General features: G+C 49.0%; 1 protein-coding gene across 1 annotated transcript; it reads left to right on the forward strand.

Annotated features, from left to right (window-relative positions):
• Positions 1 to 439: 439 nt before the first annotated feature.
• On the forward strand, positions 440 to 19,210 carry Klhl42 (kelch like family member 42). The gene is made up of 3 exons (XM_032905425.1): positions 440 to 1,338; positions 12,510 to 12,703; positions 18,094 to 19,210. The coding sequence occupies exons 1-3, from the start codon at positions 503 to 505 to the stop codon at positions 18,543 to 18,545; spliced, it is 1,482 nt and encodes a 493-aa protein (XP_032761316.1). The 5' UTR covers positions 440 to 502; the 3' UTR covers positions 18,546 to 19,210.
• Positions 19,211 to 20,464: the final 1,254 nt, after the last annotated feature.

Genomic DNA, 20,464 nt, shown 5'->3' on the forward strand with positions numbered 1-20,464 from the left:
CCTTGAATCACACTGGAGGTGCAAAATCTCTCAGTACTGACTGGCCCAGGAAAACTCACACAGGCAGGGACTGTGGGGCTGCGGGAAACACCAGAAGATCAAGTACAATGACTTTTGCGCAGGGGGAGAGCACCGCGAACCGACGCGTTTGTTTGTATCCTAACATTGCGCGACAGTGGTTAAGAGTGCACACTGCTGCTGCGGAGGACAGGAGGACTCGGCTTCCTCGTAGGGCAGCTTACAACCGCCTTTACCTCAGGCTGCGAAGTGATCTGCCGCCTTTGGCTTCCCGGCACCTGCATTCGCGCGTACGAACCCACACAGACACATGGATTAAAGACTCAGGCCATTTACTTCGAGGGCTCGTGACGCACCGGCGGGGCTGAGCCCAGGGCCCCGGGCGGCGGAAGGAAGGAAGCGCGAGCGTAGGCCCGGCTCCGCGGAGGCTGTGCGCCCGGGGGAGGAGCCTGAGCGGCCCGGCAGCGGGCGCAGCGGCCCAGCCATGTCGGCCGAGGAGATGGTGCAGATCCGCCTGGAAGACCGCTGCTACCCGGTGAGCAAGAGCAAACTGATCGAACAGAGCGACTACTTCCGTGCTCTCTACCGCTCCGGCATGCGCGAGGCCGTGCGGCCCGAGGTGGGTCCGGAGGTGCAGCAGCTGCGCGGCCTGAGCGCTCCGGGCCTGCGGCTGGTGCTGGACTTCATCAACGCGGGCGGCGCGCGCGAGGGCTGGGGCCTGAGCGAGGACGAGCTGGCCGAGGCCAGCGTGCTGGCCGAGATGGTGGAGGCCGCGTCCTTTCTGCAGGTCACGGCGCTGCTGCGCTTGCTGCTGTCGCATGTGCGTCTGGGCAACTGCCTGGAGCTGTACCGCCTGGCGCAGGTGTATGGGCTGCCCGACCTGCAGGACGCCTGCCTGCGCTTCATGGTGCTGCGCTTCCACCAGGTGCTGTGCCAGCCGCAATTCCCGCTACTGCTGTCGCCGCCTCAGGCCCCCGGGGACTGCAGCCTGAAGCAGAGGTTGCGGGAGGCCCGCATGCGCGGGACCCCGGTCCTGGTGGCCCTGGGGGACTTCCTCGGGGGACCCCTGGCTCCGCACCCGTATCAGGGGGAACCCCCGTCCATGCTTAGGTATGAGGAGACCACAGAGCGCTGGTTCCCCCTGGCCAACAACCTGCCCCCCGACCTGGTGAACGTCAGGGGCTACGGCTCAGCCATCTTGGACAACTACCTCTTCATCGTGGGTGGTTACAGGATCACCAGCCAGGAGATCTCGGCCGCACACTCCTACAATCCCACCACCAACGAGTGGCTGCAGGTGGCTTCCATGAACCAGAAGCGGTAAGTGCAAGGGGGTGGGGGGGTTCTGCACCCTTCATTCATTGCCCTGGCCAGAGGTGATGGATGGCATCTCACTTAGTGCTGCTGCCCTGTCACCTCTGGTGGAGTTCCCAGTGAGCCCAGGGCTTGCCAAGAAGACAAGCTGTGTGTCAGCTAGCCTAGTGGTCTTACATGTGCAGGCCCCAGGTAAGAAGTTTTTCTGCCTCAGAAGAGCTTGCAGAGAAGGCTATTGGGAAAGATAACTATTGTTTCTCTTCTTTTTCCTGTCTGACCCGAATTACGGAGGCACTAGCAGTAACTGGTAACTCTAGCTTGTTGTTGCTGATGGTGACTTTAGATCCTACTCACTTGGGTAGGAGAGAGAGAGTGCATCCACTCTCCCTAGGATGATGTAAGGGATCCGCCATAGAGCATTCTCTTTTCTTTTCATTCTCTCTTCATTTGTTTCTTATTTCCTCCTAAGACAGCAATCATCTTTGACCCAAAACTTGAGCCCGGAGCAGTCAGCTACAGAATGGGTGTGTCCTTGTCTTTCTGCATCTGTTGTCTACCTGGGAGGCCTCAGACACCCCAGTCTGGGTGCCTGAGTCCTTTGTGACTGTAGCATTAGCATTACATATAAACCCTACATATACACATACACCTATACATATATACATTAGCATAGAGCGTATGTATATACAACCTCCTGCATATGTTCAGGTGGTTTTCCTTTATCTTGGTATGTTCCTCAGGCTGGTCTTGCAGATCTGCCATCCTCTGCCATCCAGCCTTCAGAGAGCTGTTACTTAAAACTTCAAATGTAACACATTTACCACGTCAGTGGTTGTCAGATGGCATTGGTGAGGGAATGACAAAAACCAGTGTGTACTGTTCAATTTCTCCCTCTTACTGTTAGAAGATGTGTTCCTTTCCACCTCACCCATCTTTCCCATCCTTCGAAGTAAGGAAAAGAGAGAATGAAAGCAATATAGAGAAGCAAATAAAGGAAGAGCTGGGAAAGAAGACAGCAGGAAGAGGAAGGGAGTAAAGGCCGCAGTCCCAAGGGACCTGGAGGAGAGGTCAGGGCTTGTAGAGTGGGCCTGTTGCCCCGGCTGCTTGGAAGGCTGAAGCAGACAGATCCCAAGTTAAAATACTTTCTGGGCTTCAGAGTGAATTCCAGGCCAGCCTGGATAATGTAGCAAAACCAGAAAGAGTAGGGGAAAGGTGTCTCAGTGGGAGAGCGCTAGTCTAGCAATTAGGAAGGCTCAGATCTCACATTGGATGCCAGTGTCCTAGAAGTGGAAAGAGTAGCCAAGGACAGGACAGACACACTCTTCTCTCCCCCCTTCCCTCCCTCTCTCCCTCCCTCCCTCCCCTTCTTTCTTTTTCTTCCTTCCTTCCTTCCTTCCTTCCTTCCTTCCTTCCTTCCTTCCTTTCTTTCTTTCTTTCTTTCTTTCTTTCTTTCTTTCTTTCTTTCTTTCTTTCTTTCTTTCTTTCTTTCTTTCTTTCTATGTTGGAGGCATAGTTTGTCTTCGTAGTCCTGGCTGTCCTGATTCTCACTCTGTAGATCAGGCTGGCCTTGAACTCAGGGATCGTCTTGCTTCTGCCTTCCGAGTGCTGGGGTTAAAATTGTGTGCCGCTGCCACCCAGCTGAGGCTAGGTACTTTTTACCAGGCCCCCTGATGCCATCCAAGACCCACTGTGGTCTCTTCCAGGTCCATAACAGGAAAAAGGGACCTTTAGGTCAGAGATTATTTGCAGAAACATACCTTGTTCTGATGGCTCAGAGGTTAAGAGCGCTTGGTGCTCTTCATAAGACTGGTGTTCTGTGCTCAGCATCCGTATCTGACACCCCTTGACAGTCTTTACAGGCACTTACACACACTGGCACACAAATAGACATAAAATAAATCCTAAAAGTCCTGGCAAGCTCAAGTGTCAGAGGCAGAGCTGAATGCATTACTCTCTCCCTTCCAGAGGTACTAACTAGGGGGTGGGTATGTTTTCACTCAGCCTCCTGCAATATGATACTTCCATCGCTGAATGATACAGTAGCCATCGCTGAGATGATACAGTAGCCATCGCTGAGATGATACAGTAGCCATCGCTGAGATGATACAGTAGCCATCGCTGAGATGATACAGTAGCCATCGCTGAGATGATACAGTAGCCATCGCTGAGATGATACAGTAGCCATCGCTGAGATGATACAGTAGCCATCGCTGAGATGATACAGTAGCCATCGCTGAGATGATACAGTAGCCATCGCTGAGATGATACAGTAGCCATCGCTGAGATGATACAGTAGCCATCGCTGAGATGATATAGTAGCCATCGCTGAGGTGATACAATAGCTATCACTGAGATGATACAGTAGCAACCCACCCACAACCACAGGGCTTAGGCAGCAGAGGCAGGTGAAACTGTAGTCTAGCCTGAGCTAGAGACACTTTCTGAAAACAAACAGAAACAAAATAATAAAGTTATTTTTATTATCAAAAGTGTTATTTTAAAATATTTTTTAGGAGCTTTAATTTGAATCAACAATGGTGGTGCTCTGAGAGGAGATAGAAGGTTCCACGTTCTGTCTTACCTCTTCCCTGTGTGTCTCCAGCTCTGTCCACGTGGACTCAGCATGTCATCTGTCCTCAGCGCCACAGTCCTGACCTCTCACCCGTCTCTCTTTAGCTGCAGATCTTTGGTCTGTCTTTCTCAGAATGTTCTTTCTGTGCTCTTTACACACGGTCAAGTTGTTTTCTAGCTCCTGCCTCATGCATCTGCCTTAGAAATTGTAAAGTGAGTGTGTCTGCCTTAATTACGCTGTGACAAGCACCTGAAGCAGCTTCAGGAAGAGAGTGTGGAGAAGGCACGCCGGTAAGAGCCTGAGGTGGTGAGAGCCTGGGGTGGCCAGAGCCTGGGGGGCAGTCAGGATGCAGGGAGGAGGGATGGGGTTGCTCAGCCAGCTTTCTCCTTTGTATGCAGTCTGGATCCCAGATGGTGGGACGGCCACCCACTTGTAGGGTAGGTTGGGTCTTCCCTTCTCAGTTAGACCTAGAACATTCCTCACAGGCTGCCTCCAGCTTGTCCCTGTGGCTCTAGATCCTGTCACACTGACATTGTTAACCACAACCACATGTCCCTGGATTAATTCATTGCAGTGACTGGCTGAGACACTAGGAAAAACAGGTGTCAGGGGAGGAGATATTTTTGGGGCCAAGAATGATGGCTCAGAATGCATAGTGGAGCAGAGTGGTTAACTCACGACAGAGAAGAAATATATCCCTCATTGTTGTTGTAAAATTATATTAAATAAAATGCTGTCTTTTTACCCGGTCTAGGTCTGGCACCGCAGTGCTCCAAGATATCTGACAGATATCTTAATCTCAGTCAGCAAAGCCTCTCACCCGCTTTGCTCCATCCCATATCACGCTGCCGAAGGCCTCTCTCTGAGCCTGGCAACAAACTCTCTACCCGTCCAGTGCCCAAGGCAGGCGGCCACCATGTCAGAAATATACATCCCAATTCCGTAGTGGCTCAGTGTCCCAGTCGCCATACACTCTCTTAAACTTAATTCGCCACATGAAAGAACACACAATACTATAACCTCTGATCCAACTGATAAGATATAATTGCCCACCTAAACATACAAAGCCATCCCTTAAGAACATTCGTAATAACCTGTAAAGGTACAGCGTGGAATCTTAATGTCAGCCTCCGTGTTCTCTCTGCAGCTTCTCTGCCAGTCTACTCCAGTCTCCCGTTCTTTCCGTTTCTGTCTCCTCTTCCCTCAAACTTTTCTCCTGCCTATCCTTCCTTCTTGTCCAGTGACAGGCCTCGTTCTATCTTGTACCTGCCTACACCTGCGTGATGACATCATCCCACACTTCACCCCCACCCCCACCCGGGGACCTGCTTCCTCCATGAAGGTCCCACCAGCTGGTTTCCACACAATTTTACATGTTTTATCCATGGGCTAGTGTGCTTATGAGGTCAGGGCTTTTGTGACTCAGCCCTCAGTAAATCTATGTGTGATTAATGCAGGGTGTCAAGCCACATGTATCTATACATGCATGCCATAGTTAGGTACTATAAATGCATAAGTACTTATAGCAATATAGGTGTGACTAGCCATTCTAGGCGGGGAGCTATGTGTGTATTTTCTCAAGTGGAGTGTATATCCATGTATTTTTCACTCTAAATTTGTTATGGTACTTAATGTTTCTTCTAATTAATGGCTACTGTACTTAGATTTTTTTGTATTCACAGATGTGTATTGAAATTATTTTTGGTTTTATTTTATAATACATTTTATTTTATTTATTAAATTTTTATTTTAAACAAATAAATTATTTTATTAATTTTTTCGAGACAGGGTTTTCATGTATCCCAGACTGGCCTTGAACTTCCTGTGTATCTGAAGATGACCTTGTATTTCTTATCCTCCTGCCTCCACCCCTAAGGTGCTATGATTAGAGACATATACCAGCACATCTTTTTGAGAAAGAGCCTCACTCTTTAGCCCCAGCTGCCTTTGAACTAGAAGCAAGTCCTCCTCCTCTTTTCAAGTGATGGGAGTAAAGGTGTGAGAGCTAGCTGCTTCTGACTTGTTCCTGTTTGTGTAGTATTCTGGGCTGTTTGGTGGTATCCATTTGTCCCTGTAAACGGTGCTGTATTGGACATCCTGGTTTCTGGGTATGACTGCCTTTGGCACATATGAGTTGGTTCCAGGTTAAAATCTAGGAATCTCTGAGTGGGCAGGGCAAGGCGTGTACACATTTTATATTTTGGCTGCGTAATCGCTCGTGAAAGACTTGTAATTTTCTCATGGGCAGTGTTGGGTTTTGCCAGTCCCCTCTCCTGTCAAGGTGAGATGCCCTCTCTACCCTATGCAGCAGGCAAATCTTCAATGTGGTGTCCTCTCGTCAGAACATCATTCTTTGCAGATGCTTACTGACTGTATTTTTGCAAACAAACGATCTTTGAGACAGAGTTTTTCTGAGTAGCCCTGGCTGTCCTGGAACTCTGTCGATCAGGCTGGCCTCGAACTCAGAGATCTGCCTGCTTTTGCCTCCCAAGTGCTGGATTAAAAGTATGTCTCACCACCACCCGACTATTAGCTAATCTTTTTTGAAAATGGTTTATTTATTTTTATTGTATGCATTTTGCCTGCCTGTGTGTGCACCCTGTGTGCAGTACCCACAGGTCCCAGAGGAGGGCGCCAGATCCTTAGGAACTGGAGTGACAGATGGTTGGGAGCCAGGACCTGGGTGCTAGGAATCAAACCCAGGTAGTCCACATCAGCAAGCATTGCTCTTAATTGCGGAGCCAAACGTCTAGCCCCTGCTTATCACTTTCCCACTCATGTTGGCAGTTTTACATGGCCAGATCTGTGAATCTCTGGCTGTTACTACAATATTGGATGGGTTTTCCTGTTGTTGTAAAATTATAAAAATAGAAAAATGCTGTCTTTTATCCTCCATTAGGTCGGGCACCGAAGTACCCCAAGGTATCTTGCCAGAAGCACACATCCGAATTCTGAGTCGGCTCAGTGTCTCTAGTCGCTACACACTCTCCCAAAGTCAAATCGCCACATGAAAGAACACACAACACAGTAACCTCTGATCCAATTGATAAGATATAATTGCCCACCTAAACATACAAAGCCCGGTACACAGCCATCCCTTAAGAACATTCATAACAACCTGTAAAGGTACAGCATGGAATCTGGGGATCAGGGCCTTGTGCTTCCTCCATGTTGTCCCCAACCCCCCAGCATGGCATCAGCCTCCAAATCTCTTCCTCTCTCCTCCTCTTCCCTTAAACTTCTCTCCTGCCCATCCTTCCTTCTCGTCCAGTGACAGGCCTCATTCTATCCTGTACTGGCCCTCACCTGTATTTTACAAATTAAATGGGAGAAGGTTCTGGTGAAGTCACCTGATTCCTGAGTAGTGACTAGGCAGCTGTCCTTGGGGCAGTGGAATTAGCATCAAAATACAGATAACTCCAGGGCAAGCCACATTTTCCCACACTTTTTTTTTTTTTTAAGTGTGGTTTGAAACTGGAGTCTTAGGGAGGCAGGGCAGGTGATATCAGTGTGTAGAGTGTGGGTAGACGCTGTGGGGACCATATGTGATATCAGCATGGGACTCCTCACCCTGGAGCACACTGGTTATTGTGTAGTGGAAATGAGGAGGAGTTGGAGTGGCCCGGCATGAGGTATCCCAGTTTTTAAATGTTGGCAATTTAAACACGTCAACAATAGAGCAACAGAGCAAACAGAACACACAGGGCTGGTCATGTAAACCCTGGGCCCTAGGCTTTGGGTTTGAGTGGCTTCTTGTATGAAACAGTTTTGTCTTTTGAGCTGGCTTTGCTGTATGTGACTCCTTTTATATCCTGTAGTAAGTGGAAATCTTTCCCGGATAATAACATATGTCTTACAATGCTGCCTTTTTTTTTTTTTTTTTTACATTTAGACGTGAACCTTTGAAATTCCTTTTCAAGGTGTAGTGTGAAGTTATGGGCTTGAAAATGACCGTAGAGGTTGGTAAGATGGATCTTAGTTGTTATGGGCACTTGCTGCCGTGCCCGATGAACTGAATTTAAGTCCTGGGACCTGCATGGGAGGAGAAGAGAACTGGTTCCTGTGAGTTGTCCTTTGACCTTTCATGTGTGCTGTGGCCCGTATATATGTTCACGCACATGAATAAGTGTAATTTTAGAAAAGAAAATGCTGTTCAAGTCCAGCATATCTCTCTCTCTCTCTCTCTCTCTCTCTCTCTCTCTCTCTCTCTCTCTCCTTTCTCTCTCTCGACCCCTTTTCAGGTGTATTACACCGGTTCGTTGTCTGAACACAGCTCTGATTTTTGACATGTGAAAGCCTGTTGGACCACCAAGTTGCCTTCCCTCCCCACCTTAATTAGGGACGGCTTGCAGGAACTGGTCACTGACTGCAGGCGTCCTTTGTAAAAAAAAAAAAATAAATTTTTTTTTTAATTTCTAAGATTGTCTGTAGGGTCTTCCTCAGCTCCCGACTTGGGTCCTGTTTGTGTGAGAATGCAGCAAGGCCAGAGAGGCCTCACTGACAGCTGTGTGCTGGCAGAGGAGCCTGAATTGGGAACACTTTGAGAGTCTTTATCCTGGGCTGCAGAGCCCACACAGCCAGGCACCAGGGAAGGAGGGAAAACGGCAGGCCTGTTTTAACCGCCAAAGCCGGATTCTGACCAACAGTTGAGATTGCTTTTGAGTTTTGCTTTTTGACTTTCCCACAGTTGGTTGTACGAGCCACAATGAGTGTTTCTGTTTTCCAACTTCTCCCTTCTCCATCCTGGTCCCCAGCAGAGGTCACTTCAGCTGAGGAAGGGGAAGGAAGGACTGAAGGACTGGATGGGCCTAGGGAGGAGCTTTGAGTTTCACAGTAACAGAATTGTCTGTAGCAAGCCACTGTTGCGTTTTTGTTTCTGGAATCCTGTTTCTGGGTCAGGTGTTGTGGTTACTTTGTTATTACTCTCCAGCATCTCAGTGAGGTTGGTCTCCTTACTGACCCCATTTCCACAGTGAGTTTAGCTTGTTTTTTACACAAAGGGCCAAGCTCAGCTCTGGTGTCACCCTTCTTGCTGTGGTTTGCAAAGCCGTTAGTCTGCAGACAGGTATTTAGAAAGGTCACATCTTTTAGTTCTTGATTTTTGAGACAGGGTTTCTCTGTGTAGCTCCAACTGTCCTGGAACTCATTCTGTAGTCCAGGCTGGCCTTGAACTCACAGAGATTCGACTGCCTCTGAACCTCGAGTGCTGGAATCAAAGGCGTGTATCACTTTGACCTTTCATGTGTGCTGTGGCCCGTATATATGTTCACGCACATGAATAAGTGTAATTTTAGAAAAGAAAATGCTGTTCAAGTCAGCATATCTCTCTCTCTCTCTCTCTCTCTCTCTCTCTCTCTCTCTCTCTCTCTCTCCGCCCCTTTTAACCTCCTGAAAAGGTTAAAACCTTGAAACATGAAAGGTGCCCAGTGACAAACCACTTAGTTTTGTGTATGTTTGTGTCAGGGTCTTCTGTATGGCTTTGCCTGGCCTCTCTGAACTCTAAGATCCTCCTGTCTCTGTCCTCCCTTTACCTCCTGCCTCTGCTTTGGGAATTGAACCTGGGGCCTCAGGCTGAGCCCATTTTTCTGTAGACATCTGACTTTGCATTTCTTCTCAGGGAAATCCAGTCCTGCCTAGTTTGTGTCTCTCGCTTTTTATTTATCGCAAGGGAATCATCTACAGTTACAAAATGAAGGCTTATCTGGTATTGCGGTTACCATTCTTCCTGAACACAGTGTGTCAGGGGTCAGTATGAAGGAAGAGAAGATAATTGTGAAGTAATTGGTGGCTTAGGGGCACACTCGCTGCTCCTGAGCTGACAAGTGTGAGCTGCTTTAAGAAGTTGGAACTGAACTGTCAGGGATTTGTAGATGAGAGCACAAACTGAAGAATTCTGGAGGCTGTGCTGTGCTGAGAAGCCAGTCCTCCTGGAGCTAGGAAAGTGGGGCTCAGGGCTGGAGAGAGGGCTCAGGGGTTGCTGCTGAGCCTGACAACCTGTGTCCACCCCTGGACTGAAGGACAGAAGTGTCCTCTGACTTCTATCATTCACTGCAGCATGTACACCCCTGCAAACATGCAGATGCACAAACGCACACATATACACAGAGAGAGACACAATAAATAAATGTAATCAAGTTAAAAGCCAAGGGGGGCTGGAGAGATGGTTTGGCGGTGGTATAGGATGGGTGCTGCTGTTCCAGAGGACCTGAGTCAGTTCCTGGCATTCACTTGGGTGGTTCATAGTCACATGGGCACCTGTGTGCATCTGAATACACCCCTATATGCACATAGTTAAAGAATTCTTAAAAATAATACCACAGCTCCTCTTCCCTCTAGGGTAGCCTGTGTGCTCGACTCTACTGGAGAGGTGGGGAAACTGAGGCACAGATCTACTGAGCTCCAGTCGATGTCCCAGGTCACCCAGCTGTTTAGTAGAGTTTAGATTTCTCCGTACAAGCCCGGAGTTGGAGCCCTCGGGGATGTGCTTCTAAATTTAGCAATGGTTTGTTTTCAGGTGGCTAGCCCATCTGCAAGCAAACCCAACATTAATAAACATTTCTCTTGATGAGAGCTTGTGCTTACTGGGTTTGGAGGGACGAAATTGTTTACTTAGCTGCCCGTCCTCAGTCTCAGAAAAAGACCTCTTACCTGCTCCCCTAAGATTCATGCAGGATGAATTGATACTACAGAATTTACTATCTGTGTACCCACCCTTGGCAAGTGAAACCGCCCTGAGCCGGTTAAGAGCCGGTTAGAGCTTGTTTATGAACGTTATTACCTTTGGTTCACCAGATCTGCACACGCAGAGAGCGGCTCATGGTTGGATGCTAAGGACAGTTGGCAGTCGGGAGAGTAAGCAGCATCAATCAAGGACCGCCCAGGTGCTGCCACCAGGGCGAAATCTGTCTGCATGGCTGGATGCATTTAATGGCCTTGAGGCTCTGGATGGGGAACGCTGGGTTCACCCTCGAATCTGGAAAACAAAACGGAACAGTTCTTATGCACCCAGGCACTTGTAAAGAGCTGTAATTTCTTAGTGTCGTTCTTCCGCCACTGCTCCTGGGACTTCCGCTCCCACCTACACAGCTCCTGCTGTGGCTTCGCCTTCCTTAGCTGCTTCTGCCCCTGTCTTTTCTATGATGTAATTCCTCCTGGTGCTATCCTTGTTGGAGTTACACACAAGGGCACCTTCATTTCACAAGGCAGAAAGGTTTGGGCCGAGAATGTCTCCTGCTTGTGTGTTTAGCTACTGGGGTGAGATTCCCCTGAGTTAGAGATGAGGACCTGAGATGGAAGGGCTGTCCTGCTGGTTGTGAGGAGCTGAGGCTGAGCCAGCCTAGGGGTGCATGGCTTTTGTGCTGTAGCAGGGTTGTGAACACGCCTGTGGTGTGTCTCTGCTGAGGAGTGGGGACGCCCTCCAAACAACCAACCGTTTCTTACTTAGCTTGTGTCTGAAGCTGATGACAACACTTTTATCCATAAGTAGTTATCTGTGTCTGTACCTCAGAGAGGAGGCTCCTCTACTCTTGAGGGAGAAAGCAGAGGGGTGAGCCTATACTCTCTCATTTTTTTTTTTTTTTTTCTTTTTTTTCTTTTTTTTTTTTTTTTTCAGAGCTGGGGACCCAACCCAGGGCCTTGTGCTTGCTAGGCAAGTGCTCTACCACTGAGCTAAATCCCCAACCCCGTACTCTCTCATTTTAAAGGTATTTAAATGCACATCTGTATGATGGTACGACACAGGTAGGCCAGGGCCTGAGGAAGCCAGAAGAGGCACTCAGATTCCCTGAAGCTGGAGTTATCGGAGGCCGGAAGCTGCCATGTATGTGCTGGGAACTAAACTTGGGTCCTGTATAGAGCAGGCAGTGCTCTTAACCAACCAGCCCTGCCTTCTTTCCTGCATACCCCTGGAAGGCGTGGGCATGGTCTTTTAGCATCAGTAGGTTGTGAACTGTCCCTGTCCCCCTCCTCCTGGCACGAGTCCTCAGCCTGTGAGGACGTTTAGTGAAGCTGTGGATCCTTTAGAGTAGGGGTCTTGTGGTGAGGGGTGATGCAGTCACAAAGGGTGGGATTTGAAGGGCACGTATGGCTGCGTCCTAGTTCCTTCAATCTGTGTCCCTATGGCATGACAGCCTCCTGCTCCTGTCACCAAGAACTGCTCTTCAAGCACTTCCTGTCACGATAGGCTAAAGTCCTTTGAAGCTGTGAGCCAGACACCCTTCTGTGAGTTGTTTCAGTTGATCATGGGGACCACAGTGACATGAGCGTAGTGACTATGGCTGGGGACTGGTTCCAGGTCCGGACTCAAAATGTCATGGGCCGCACATCACTCCAGTGTCCTCCTGATCCTTAATTCATCTTGAAGTGCATGTAACGGAACAGAACGCACGAGCCCTTTAGGTAGCTATTGCAGTCTCATATGAGGGGGATCTGTACAGGTCCAAGACAGAGTGTGGAGTCCTGGGTACCGGAGTAACATCAGAGAAGTCATCTCTGCAGTCACCAGGCGGAATGGCCCTGACGGGGACACTTCACGACACTTTCTGCTGGAGAGCCTACCCTCATGTCACTGCCAGAACTGACCTTGTGGTCTTTGTCTTCCTTTCAGATCTAACTTCAAACTTGTGGCTGTCAATTCAAAGCTTTACGCCATCGGCGGGCAGGCTGTTTCTAACGTGGAGTGCTATAACCCCGAACAAGATGCGTGGAATTTTGTGGCTCCCCTGCCGAACCCTCTGGCTGAGTTCTCTGCGTGCGAGTGCAAGGGGAAGATTTACGTCATTGGTGGATATACTACCCGAGGTGAGTGAGTGGCGGTTAACTGCTTTTGCATAAGCTGCAGCAGGCCGGCTGGGGCAGGACTGGCCAGAGACGCTATGTATTCGAGCGTGAGTTTATATATCATATGATCTATGCTATGCTTACCTTTCTTAAAGATGTGAGCCCCGAGACATGATGGGTTAGGTAGGAGGACCTTTGATGACATTGTTTACATCGGAAGAGGGGATTATGAAGGATTGTGAGAATTCTTTGTGCTAGAAACCCAGCCTTATGATCAGCACCTGGAACCTGTCCACACTGGAGGTTTGGATCACAGAAGGGTAAACTAAGTACCCTTCTCTCCCTGGTGCCACGCCAGAGCTATGTCCTGCTTTTGCTTTACCAGATAGAGAGACCCTGAAGCCCAGATCTGGGGGGCCAGTTTCTATGCCCCATGGGGTGGAAGGGTGTGACCACAAGGGAACTCTTTAGACCTGTGCAGCATGTTTTATCATTTGCATGTGCACATCTGTGTGATGGACATTTTAGAGAAGTGTGGGGAAAAAAGATGGTCCCCAGGCTCAGTGCTGCTGTGCATGGCAGAGAGAGCCTAGGCATCAGGGTAGAGAGCATCATGGCTGTGTGAGAGGGGCGTTGCTGGATGCAGGGAAGAGCTGTGTCCTTCCTTCTCTTTGCCTCCCTTGAGGAGGCTGCCACCAAGTGGTCTCTTGCCCATGGGCATTTACTTCTCCATTTGATGCGTCTGGTGTGCAGAGCCCACAGCTGAAGGAGAGGGATAACTGGGTTCATGGAGTTGCTGGTGTGTTTGGCATGCAGTAGCAAGGGCAAGGGTCCCACTCCTTCATGGCGTGATGGGGCAGAGTTCTCTAGCCCTGCTGATCACTGCATGAGTGTGACTCTGGGTCTACAAGTGAACACATGCAACTGTGTAAGTGACAGACACCAATACAGTATTCAGAGAGGTGACCCATAACTGGGTGTGATTGTGCACTCCTGTAATCCCAGCACTGGGAAGGTACATGGAGGCAGGGGGACCAATACTTTAAGGCCAGCCTGGGAGGTGGGAGAACATAACTCTAGGAGGAGAGGAAGAGAGAAAGCTCTTAGCAGGGTACTCCAAAGGCTCTAGTCTTCCTCACCTCTTCACTCTCTGTCCGGTGGCTTCCCCATGTATGTCTTCCTGTCTTCATGTGGCTTCTTCTGTGGATCTCTGTCTAATACTGATGCTTGGAGCTGGGTTTGAGAGCCAGAACCATTTCTGTTTAGCGTATTTGTGAATTATACCACAGATGTGTTTTCAAATGAGGTCTCTCTGGTGAGTGCTGAGGTCGGGGATATGGGCTTGCTTTTGGTGGAGGGGGTCTACTCTCTGTAGCCAGCCTATTTATGCATCTGAGGAGAGGCAGCAGCAGAGGGATGAGTGTGATAGAAGCCGTGGGCTGTTTCCCTCCTCAAATGCCGTCATTTCCCATGGCCCCCACTGGGAATCAAGATAATTTGCCTCTGTTAGCACCTTGCACCATTCGCACTGGGGCGCAGGGTGCAGAATCGATTGATTTCACAGGTTTAGACAGCCATGCATGGCATCTGACATGCCCAAGTCCTACATCCTTGTTTCTGTTTTCCTAGGAAAGTAACAGCTAGGCTGTTTACCTACGGACGCTTCTCCTTCCCTTCAGGCAACGCGGTTTGTGTTTTGAGGCCAGGTCTTACCCTGGCGCAGCCTATGGTGTAGAGCTCTGTAGCTCAGTCCTCTTGTCTCAGCCTCCAGGCACTGGGATTCTATGCCTGAGCCACCACTGTGTCTTAGCAAGAGATTCAGAATCCAACGTGGCTGACATGACACACGCTCGTGTGCCAGCTTCTCTTCATGCAGGAGCTGTTGACTCCTGCCGGTGGCACTGTTCTTCTGGTAGATTTCCTGGCTTTTCCATGACCTTGGCTGAGTTGGGTTGTAGATTTGACCTGGAAAACCCTTCTTGTGTGTTTTGAGCTTCACGGCGACCACTAGTGTGCCTTTTTCACTTGGGCCACCCAGGATGATGTCCGTCCTGGATTCTTCATGCCAGAGACCATGCTGTGCGGTCAGAGGTGGACTGGATGGGTGTTTGTGTTCTAAGCTGACAGGGCTGGGCACTGCCTGTCCTCTCTAGCCCTCCTCTAGTCTGGCTTTCCCAGCACTTCCTGACAGTTCCTGTAGTCCCTGTTTCAAACAGGTCTTCCTAATTGTTTGGGGGGAACAAACTGACAAAAACAAACAACAACAACAACAAAAAAGAAGAAGGAGGAGGAGGAGGAGGAGGAGGAGGAGGAGGAGGAGGAGGAGGAGGAGAAGAAGAAGAAGAAGAAGAAGAAGAAGAAGAAGAAGAAGAAGAAGAAGAAGAAGAAGAAGAAGAAGAAGAAGAAAAAACCAGGACTTAAGTTGGATTCTTATCCTGTTGACTTCTTAGAAGAGATTTTTGAAATTCAGTAAATAATGATTCGTGACTTTTTGACATAGGGTCTTTCTATTATGTAGCCCTGTCTGTCTTGGAACTTGCTGTGTAGCCCAACTCCTAAAGACCCACCTGTCTCCACTAGGATGAAAGGTGTACATTACCACACCCGGCTGGCCTGTGACTTTTATAATAGATTTTGATTATTTTAGTTCTTTGTCAAACAGTAGAGAGATGGAGGTGCCAGGAGGTTGCCTGTCCCTGTATGGACATGGAAGGCCAAGGCGGGAGGATTGCTGCAACGTTGGAGTCATTATGGGCTACAATGGGGAGTTTCAGGTCAACTGAATGAGGCGTCCCAAAATCAAAACAAAAAAAGCCCCACCAACAAAAACAACAGGCAGAAATTCAGTAGGAAACCCTAACAACTCTAAAGGGCAGAGGAATCTGTTTTAAATGTCAAGACCCAAAGATTGTCTTACCATGTCTGACTGCCTGAGCCAGTGCTCAGTGAAGAGAGGGACGGAGTTTGCAGCAGAAGACCCAAGAAGACCTACAGGATGTTGATAGGAGGAGAGGAGCTTGCTGGAGACCCAGCCAGGTGTCCTGGGTAGATTAACCAACCCCTCCTTGGCCATCTGCTAGAGTGACCTTATTATCTAATCTGTAAGTAACATGCAGACCTGTGAGATGACCAGAAAGGCAGTTCCCTAGGGCCGGAAAGCTTGTGGGCACAGGGACCAGCGCATACTAAGGACCTGCTCTAGTTCCCTGGCAGCTTGGAGTCAGATTTGGCTCTGGGGCTTGTCTTTCTGTCTGTACCTCCCTTTCTTAGACAAGGTCTTACTGTGTAGTCAAGGCTGCCTTGAGTTTGCAATCCTCTTCCTCAGCCTCTGGACACTATGATTACAGATGTGTACCACCATGCCAGGCCTGACTGAAGAGCTCTTTGCACGTAGCTACAGGTGGGGTGGGTATGGGCGGGTCCTCCGCCTGCTGTGGGCGGGTCAGTTACTATGGGTGGGTTCATCGTTGTGGGAGGGGCTGTTGCTGTTTTGGGTCCATTGTAGTGGGAGGGTTTGTTACTATGGGTGGATGCGTTGCTGTGGGTAGATCCATTGTTGCGGGAGGGTCCATGGCTGACTGAGGGTCACTCTATTGTGGGTCCATTGCAGTAGGTGAGTCTGTTGCTATGGGAGGGTCTGTTGCTATGGGAGGGCCTGTTGCTATGGGCCGGCCCATTGCTGGCTCCAGACCCTGAGCTGTTTCCTCTGCTTGCTGTTCACAGTTTTTGTTGTTTGTTTAGCAATAACAAACAGAAATTTGATTTTTGGGGGTTGCTAATAACCTTACTTTTTTCCCCTCCTGCCCTGTGGCTAAGACCATTTATGCTTTCCTAGAGAAGAAAATGTTTTAAGGGGGCTGGAGAGATGGCTCAGGGGTTAAGAGCACTGACTGCTCTTCCAGAGGTTCTGAGTTCAATTCCCAGCAGCCACATGGTGGTTCACAACCATCTGTAATGGGTTCCGATGCCCTCCTTTGGTGTGACTAAAGGCAGCTACAGTGTACTCATATGACTTTAAAAAGAAAAAAGCAAAGAAAATGTTTTAAAAGTCATTTAAAAAGAGAAAAGTGAAGCCCTGTGTGCTGAACCTCCTGGCATTGTTGTCTGTTTTCCTTATTCTGCAATGTTGGGAACCTCACCAGGTCCTCATGCACACTAGCAAGTACTCGACAGACTTAGCCTTCCTTTTACAGGTGCTTCCAGGCAGAATCTCACTGAGATGCCTAGGCAGGCTTTGAACTCACTGTTAGCACAGGCAAAACTTGAACTTGAAATCCTCTTACTTCAGCCTCTCAAGTAGATGGTAAGAGCCCCACCACCACCCCCAAGACTATACTTTCCCTCAAAGAAAGTAGTTACTAGTTTAAAAAAACAATGACAGAGAAAGCTTTTGCCTGGTCCTGACTGTTTCTGCATGACCCCAAAGCAGGCCAGAGGTGGGGCCTTGGTATGTCTTGAATGCTACATTTGGGAGGTAGGTCTGTGAGTGAATCTGTAGGAACTGAGGCTTTCCTGGGTCTCCTGACCCTGAAAACCTGCTTTGCTGGCTGTCAGGTTTTGGCAAGGTTTAGAGTTTGCCAAGACACAGGGCAGGGGGCTGGACCCATCCTCTGTGTAGTCAGACATTCTCTGGCTGTCTGAGAGTCTGAGGATGTTGGGCTGATCTTGTGGCTTAGCAGGTTGCAGTGCAGGTAGGCTGCTCCGGCAGGCAGGACCGTGGAGAGTGATGTCATATGGGGCATTCTAAGGGTTGCACAGTGCTATCCTCCCCCCACCCCCCAAACACGCATTCCCAAGCAGGCAACAATGTTTCAGTGCTGTGAATCCTGTTTGTTCAAGTCTAATCAGGTAGGACACCTGTCTGGGGAGCTCATCCGGATGTCCAGTTAGATGTACCACCATTTTGCTAAGCAATAAGTTTTACAATGGGGGGGGGTTTCCATTTTGTGTAAAGCAGCATAGGTCACTGGGGTTCAAACCTCTGACAGCCAGAGCTTCTCATTAAAGCACAGAATCTGCTACAATGTTGAGAGGATGCCCGGAGGTAGGCTGCAAATCAGGGCTTGCTGAGGTTAACGCTTCTCTCAGAAGACATGGGGTCTTACTCTGAGGTACAGCATCTAAGCATAGCCATCCGTCTAAAGCAGCATCTACAAGTCGTGTTCAAATCAAAGCTGCCCGTTTCCAGGCTGCCCTCAACTCAAGATCCCCGTTTAGGATTTCCTAGTGCTGGGATTAAAGGTGTGAGCCACCATGTCTGGCTTTGTGGGTCTGAGGTTCCCCCAAGAAGGGGGTGCCTGGGAGGAAGGTAGTGGGGGAGCATTCAGCTGACCTCTGCCCCATCTGCTTAGAAAACCCTTTCTCTATCCCCTGCCTTTCCAAGTGAGCTTCAGCCTCTTTGTGTGTTTCAGATCGCAACATGAACATCCTGCAGTACTGCCCCTCCGCTGACCTCTGGACACTGTTTGAGACCTGCGACGTCCATATCCGCAAGCAGCAGATGGTGTCCGTGGAGGAGACCATCTACATTGTGGGCGGGTGTCTCCACGAACTGGGGTCCAACCGCAGGAGCAGTCAGAGCGAGGACATGCTCACGGTGCAGTCCTACAACACGGAAACTCGGCAGTGGCTCTACCTGAAGGAGAACACGTCCAAATCTGGCCTGAACTTGACGTGCGCACTACACAATGACGGCATCTACATTATGAGCAGGGACGTCACCCTGTCCACCAGCTTGGAGCACCGAGTGTTTCTCAAGTACAACATCTTTGCCGACAGCTGGGAAGCCTTCAGGCGGTTCCCAGCCTTCGGACACAACTTGTTGATCTCCTCTCTCTATTTGCCCAATAAAGCAGAGACCTGACTGCTTCCACAGGACTTAAAAGAAAAATCTGGTTCAAGGGGGGAAAAAAAACGAAAGGCAAGCCTTTGAAATACGGACTCCTGAAGAGACAAAGTGGGCTAACGTAACGTAGGTCACGTGGGTAGGACGGCTCTGCTGTAAATAAGCTTCCTTGAGCTAGTTACTTGAAAACGTGGGGTAAAGAGACCAACCGTATTCTTTCTAGATTGTTTTTTGTACCATGGGAACAAATGTCACAAAAAGTATTCAACCAAACCGAAGCAGTTTTGGGCCAACAACTAAAACCCACCCTTAAAAGTAGACTGCCGGGGTCTGCTTTGAACGGGTCGAGGTCAGTAGCAAACATCACAGTAGCAATGGCTTTCTTCTGTGTTTTTCCCGTTGGGAATGGAACCCAGGGCCTCACGCGAGTCCCGAAAGGATGACTTTAAAGACACTTGCTTCAGGTCACCTGCGATCTCGTCAGTAGGGACTTTCCTTTTGGTGATCAGCGTTTGACAAGCTTTAGGATCCGCCCACCTCTAGTCTCCTGCTCCCTTGTCACCCAGGCTCTCTGGGCAGACATTTTACCGTATATTTGCTTTCAGAAACCCCGACGGGCATGTCCAACCTTTTGACATTTAGAAATTATCATTTGTAAACTTTGTGCACACTTGAGTTACCTTTAAAAAAAAGCCTCTTAATGCTCTAAGTAAGTTCCTGATGCTGTGTTGGCTGCTACATAGCTGTCCTTGGGGCCCACAAGCTACGGTTGCCTTGCCTGCTACAGGGATAGAGCCAGACAGAATCCACACAGGCAGCCCGTCCATCCAAAAACATGGAGAGACACCTCCTCAGCCACCTTTCCAGTCTTTGTGCAATTGAGAATGCTGTGTAAGGCAGACTTACCTCTTATCTCGTGTGTGGCAGATGAGGGCCAGTGTGGCTCACTACAGCTGCATTGTGAGGGCTCTGTTCTTAGGAGAGTGCTATAAACATTTTATAAACTGAGTCTTAGGGAGAGGAGTACTGCGTAAGGAAAGATGCTTTTGTGAGTTCCTTTTATTGAATATATGTGACTTAGTTCTTGTTTAAAAAAAAAAAAAAAAAAAAAAAAAAAACCCACCCCAACTTTTGCACATTTCCACCAAGTTTCCTCCTAGCTTGGTCTTAGCCTTAGATACGTAGCTGTGTTTTGCCTTTTTAAGGGAACGGTGACTTTAGCTGATGTGGTGCTAGAAAGCAGGGAGATGTTCTTTACAGACGTGGGATGGCCTCTGCTGGCGTTTCTGAATTGAAGTGAGGTGCTGGCCTCACAGCTCTCCTGCCAACTGCGGTGAGTAGCCTAAGGACCTGTCAATCATGGACCTGTGTTTCTTAAAAAACTCAAGGGCCCACTTAGCGTGCACAAGAGGCCCCCGGGTTTAATCTCCAGCACTTAGAGCAACAGCAACAAGGTCCTCACCTACAGGGATTTTGATTGAAGAGAATTTGCCGCAGCCAGCTGCTATCTTGTAGTGGAGTCAGCTAAAGGAACCACACCAGCTGCAGGCAGCCGCTTTGCATATTTAAGAAAGCTCCATAGGAAAAAAACTAGAATTACAGGCAGATTTTCTCCCAGTTCCTTGCACAGCTGCTCACCTGGTGGCTGGGTGTGGGGGAGGGGAAGCTGATCCCAGTAGGTCTTCAGTGTGGATGAGGGAGTCACTTCAGGGTTTCTTTATAGCCATGCCTCTAATACAGCCTTAGAGCCTAGTTATAAAACTCTTGCACAACTGTTTAGCAGCTCAGTCTTTATTTGAGGGATGGTGACGGTTCTTAGTGTCTTGTCAGGATCCAATCAACCTGCTTACAATGCCGTTGGAAGCTTATAGGCCATTTCCAGCCACATCTGTTTTCAAACACTAAGTCTGTTTCTCTCTCTCTCTCTCTCTCTCTCT

The sequence above is a fragment of the Rattus rattus genome, chromosome 6 (genome assembly GCF_011064425.1).
Source record: "Rattus rattus isolate New Zealand chromosome 6, Rrattus_CSIRO_v1, whole genome shotgun sequence".
Taxonomy (NCBI): Eukaryota; Metazoa; Chordata; class Mammalia; order Rodentia; family Muridae; genus Rattus; species Rattus rattus.

Coding starts and splice junctions, on each gene's coding strand:
- Klhl42 (XM_032905425.1), top strand. CDS start 503: ATGTCGGCCGAGGAGATGGTGCAGATCCGCCTGGAAGACCGCTGCTAC. Junction 1,339..12,509: donor GCTTCCATGAACCAGAAGCG/GTAAGTGCAAGG, acceptor TCTTCCTTTCAG/ATCTAACTTCAAACTTGTGG. Junction 12,704..18,093: donor TGGTGGATATACTACCCGAG/GTGAGTGAGTGG, acceptor TGTGTGTTTCAG/ATCGCAACATGAACATCCTG.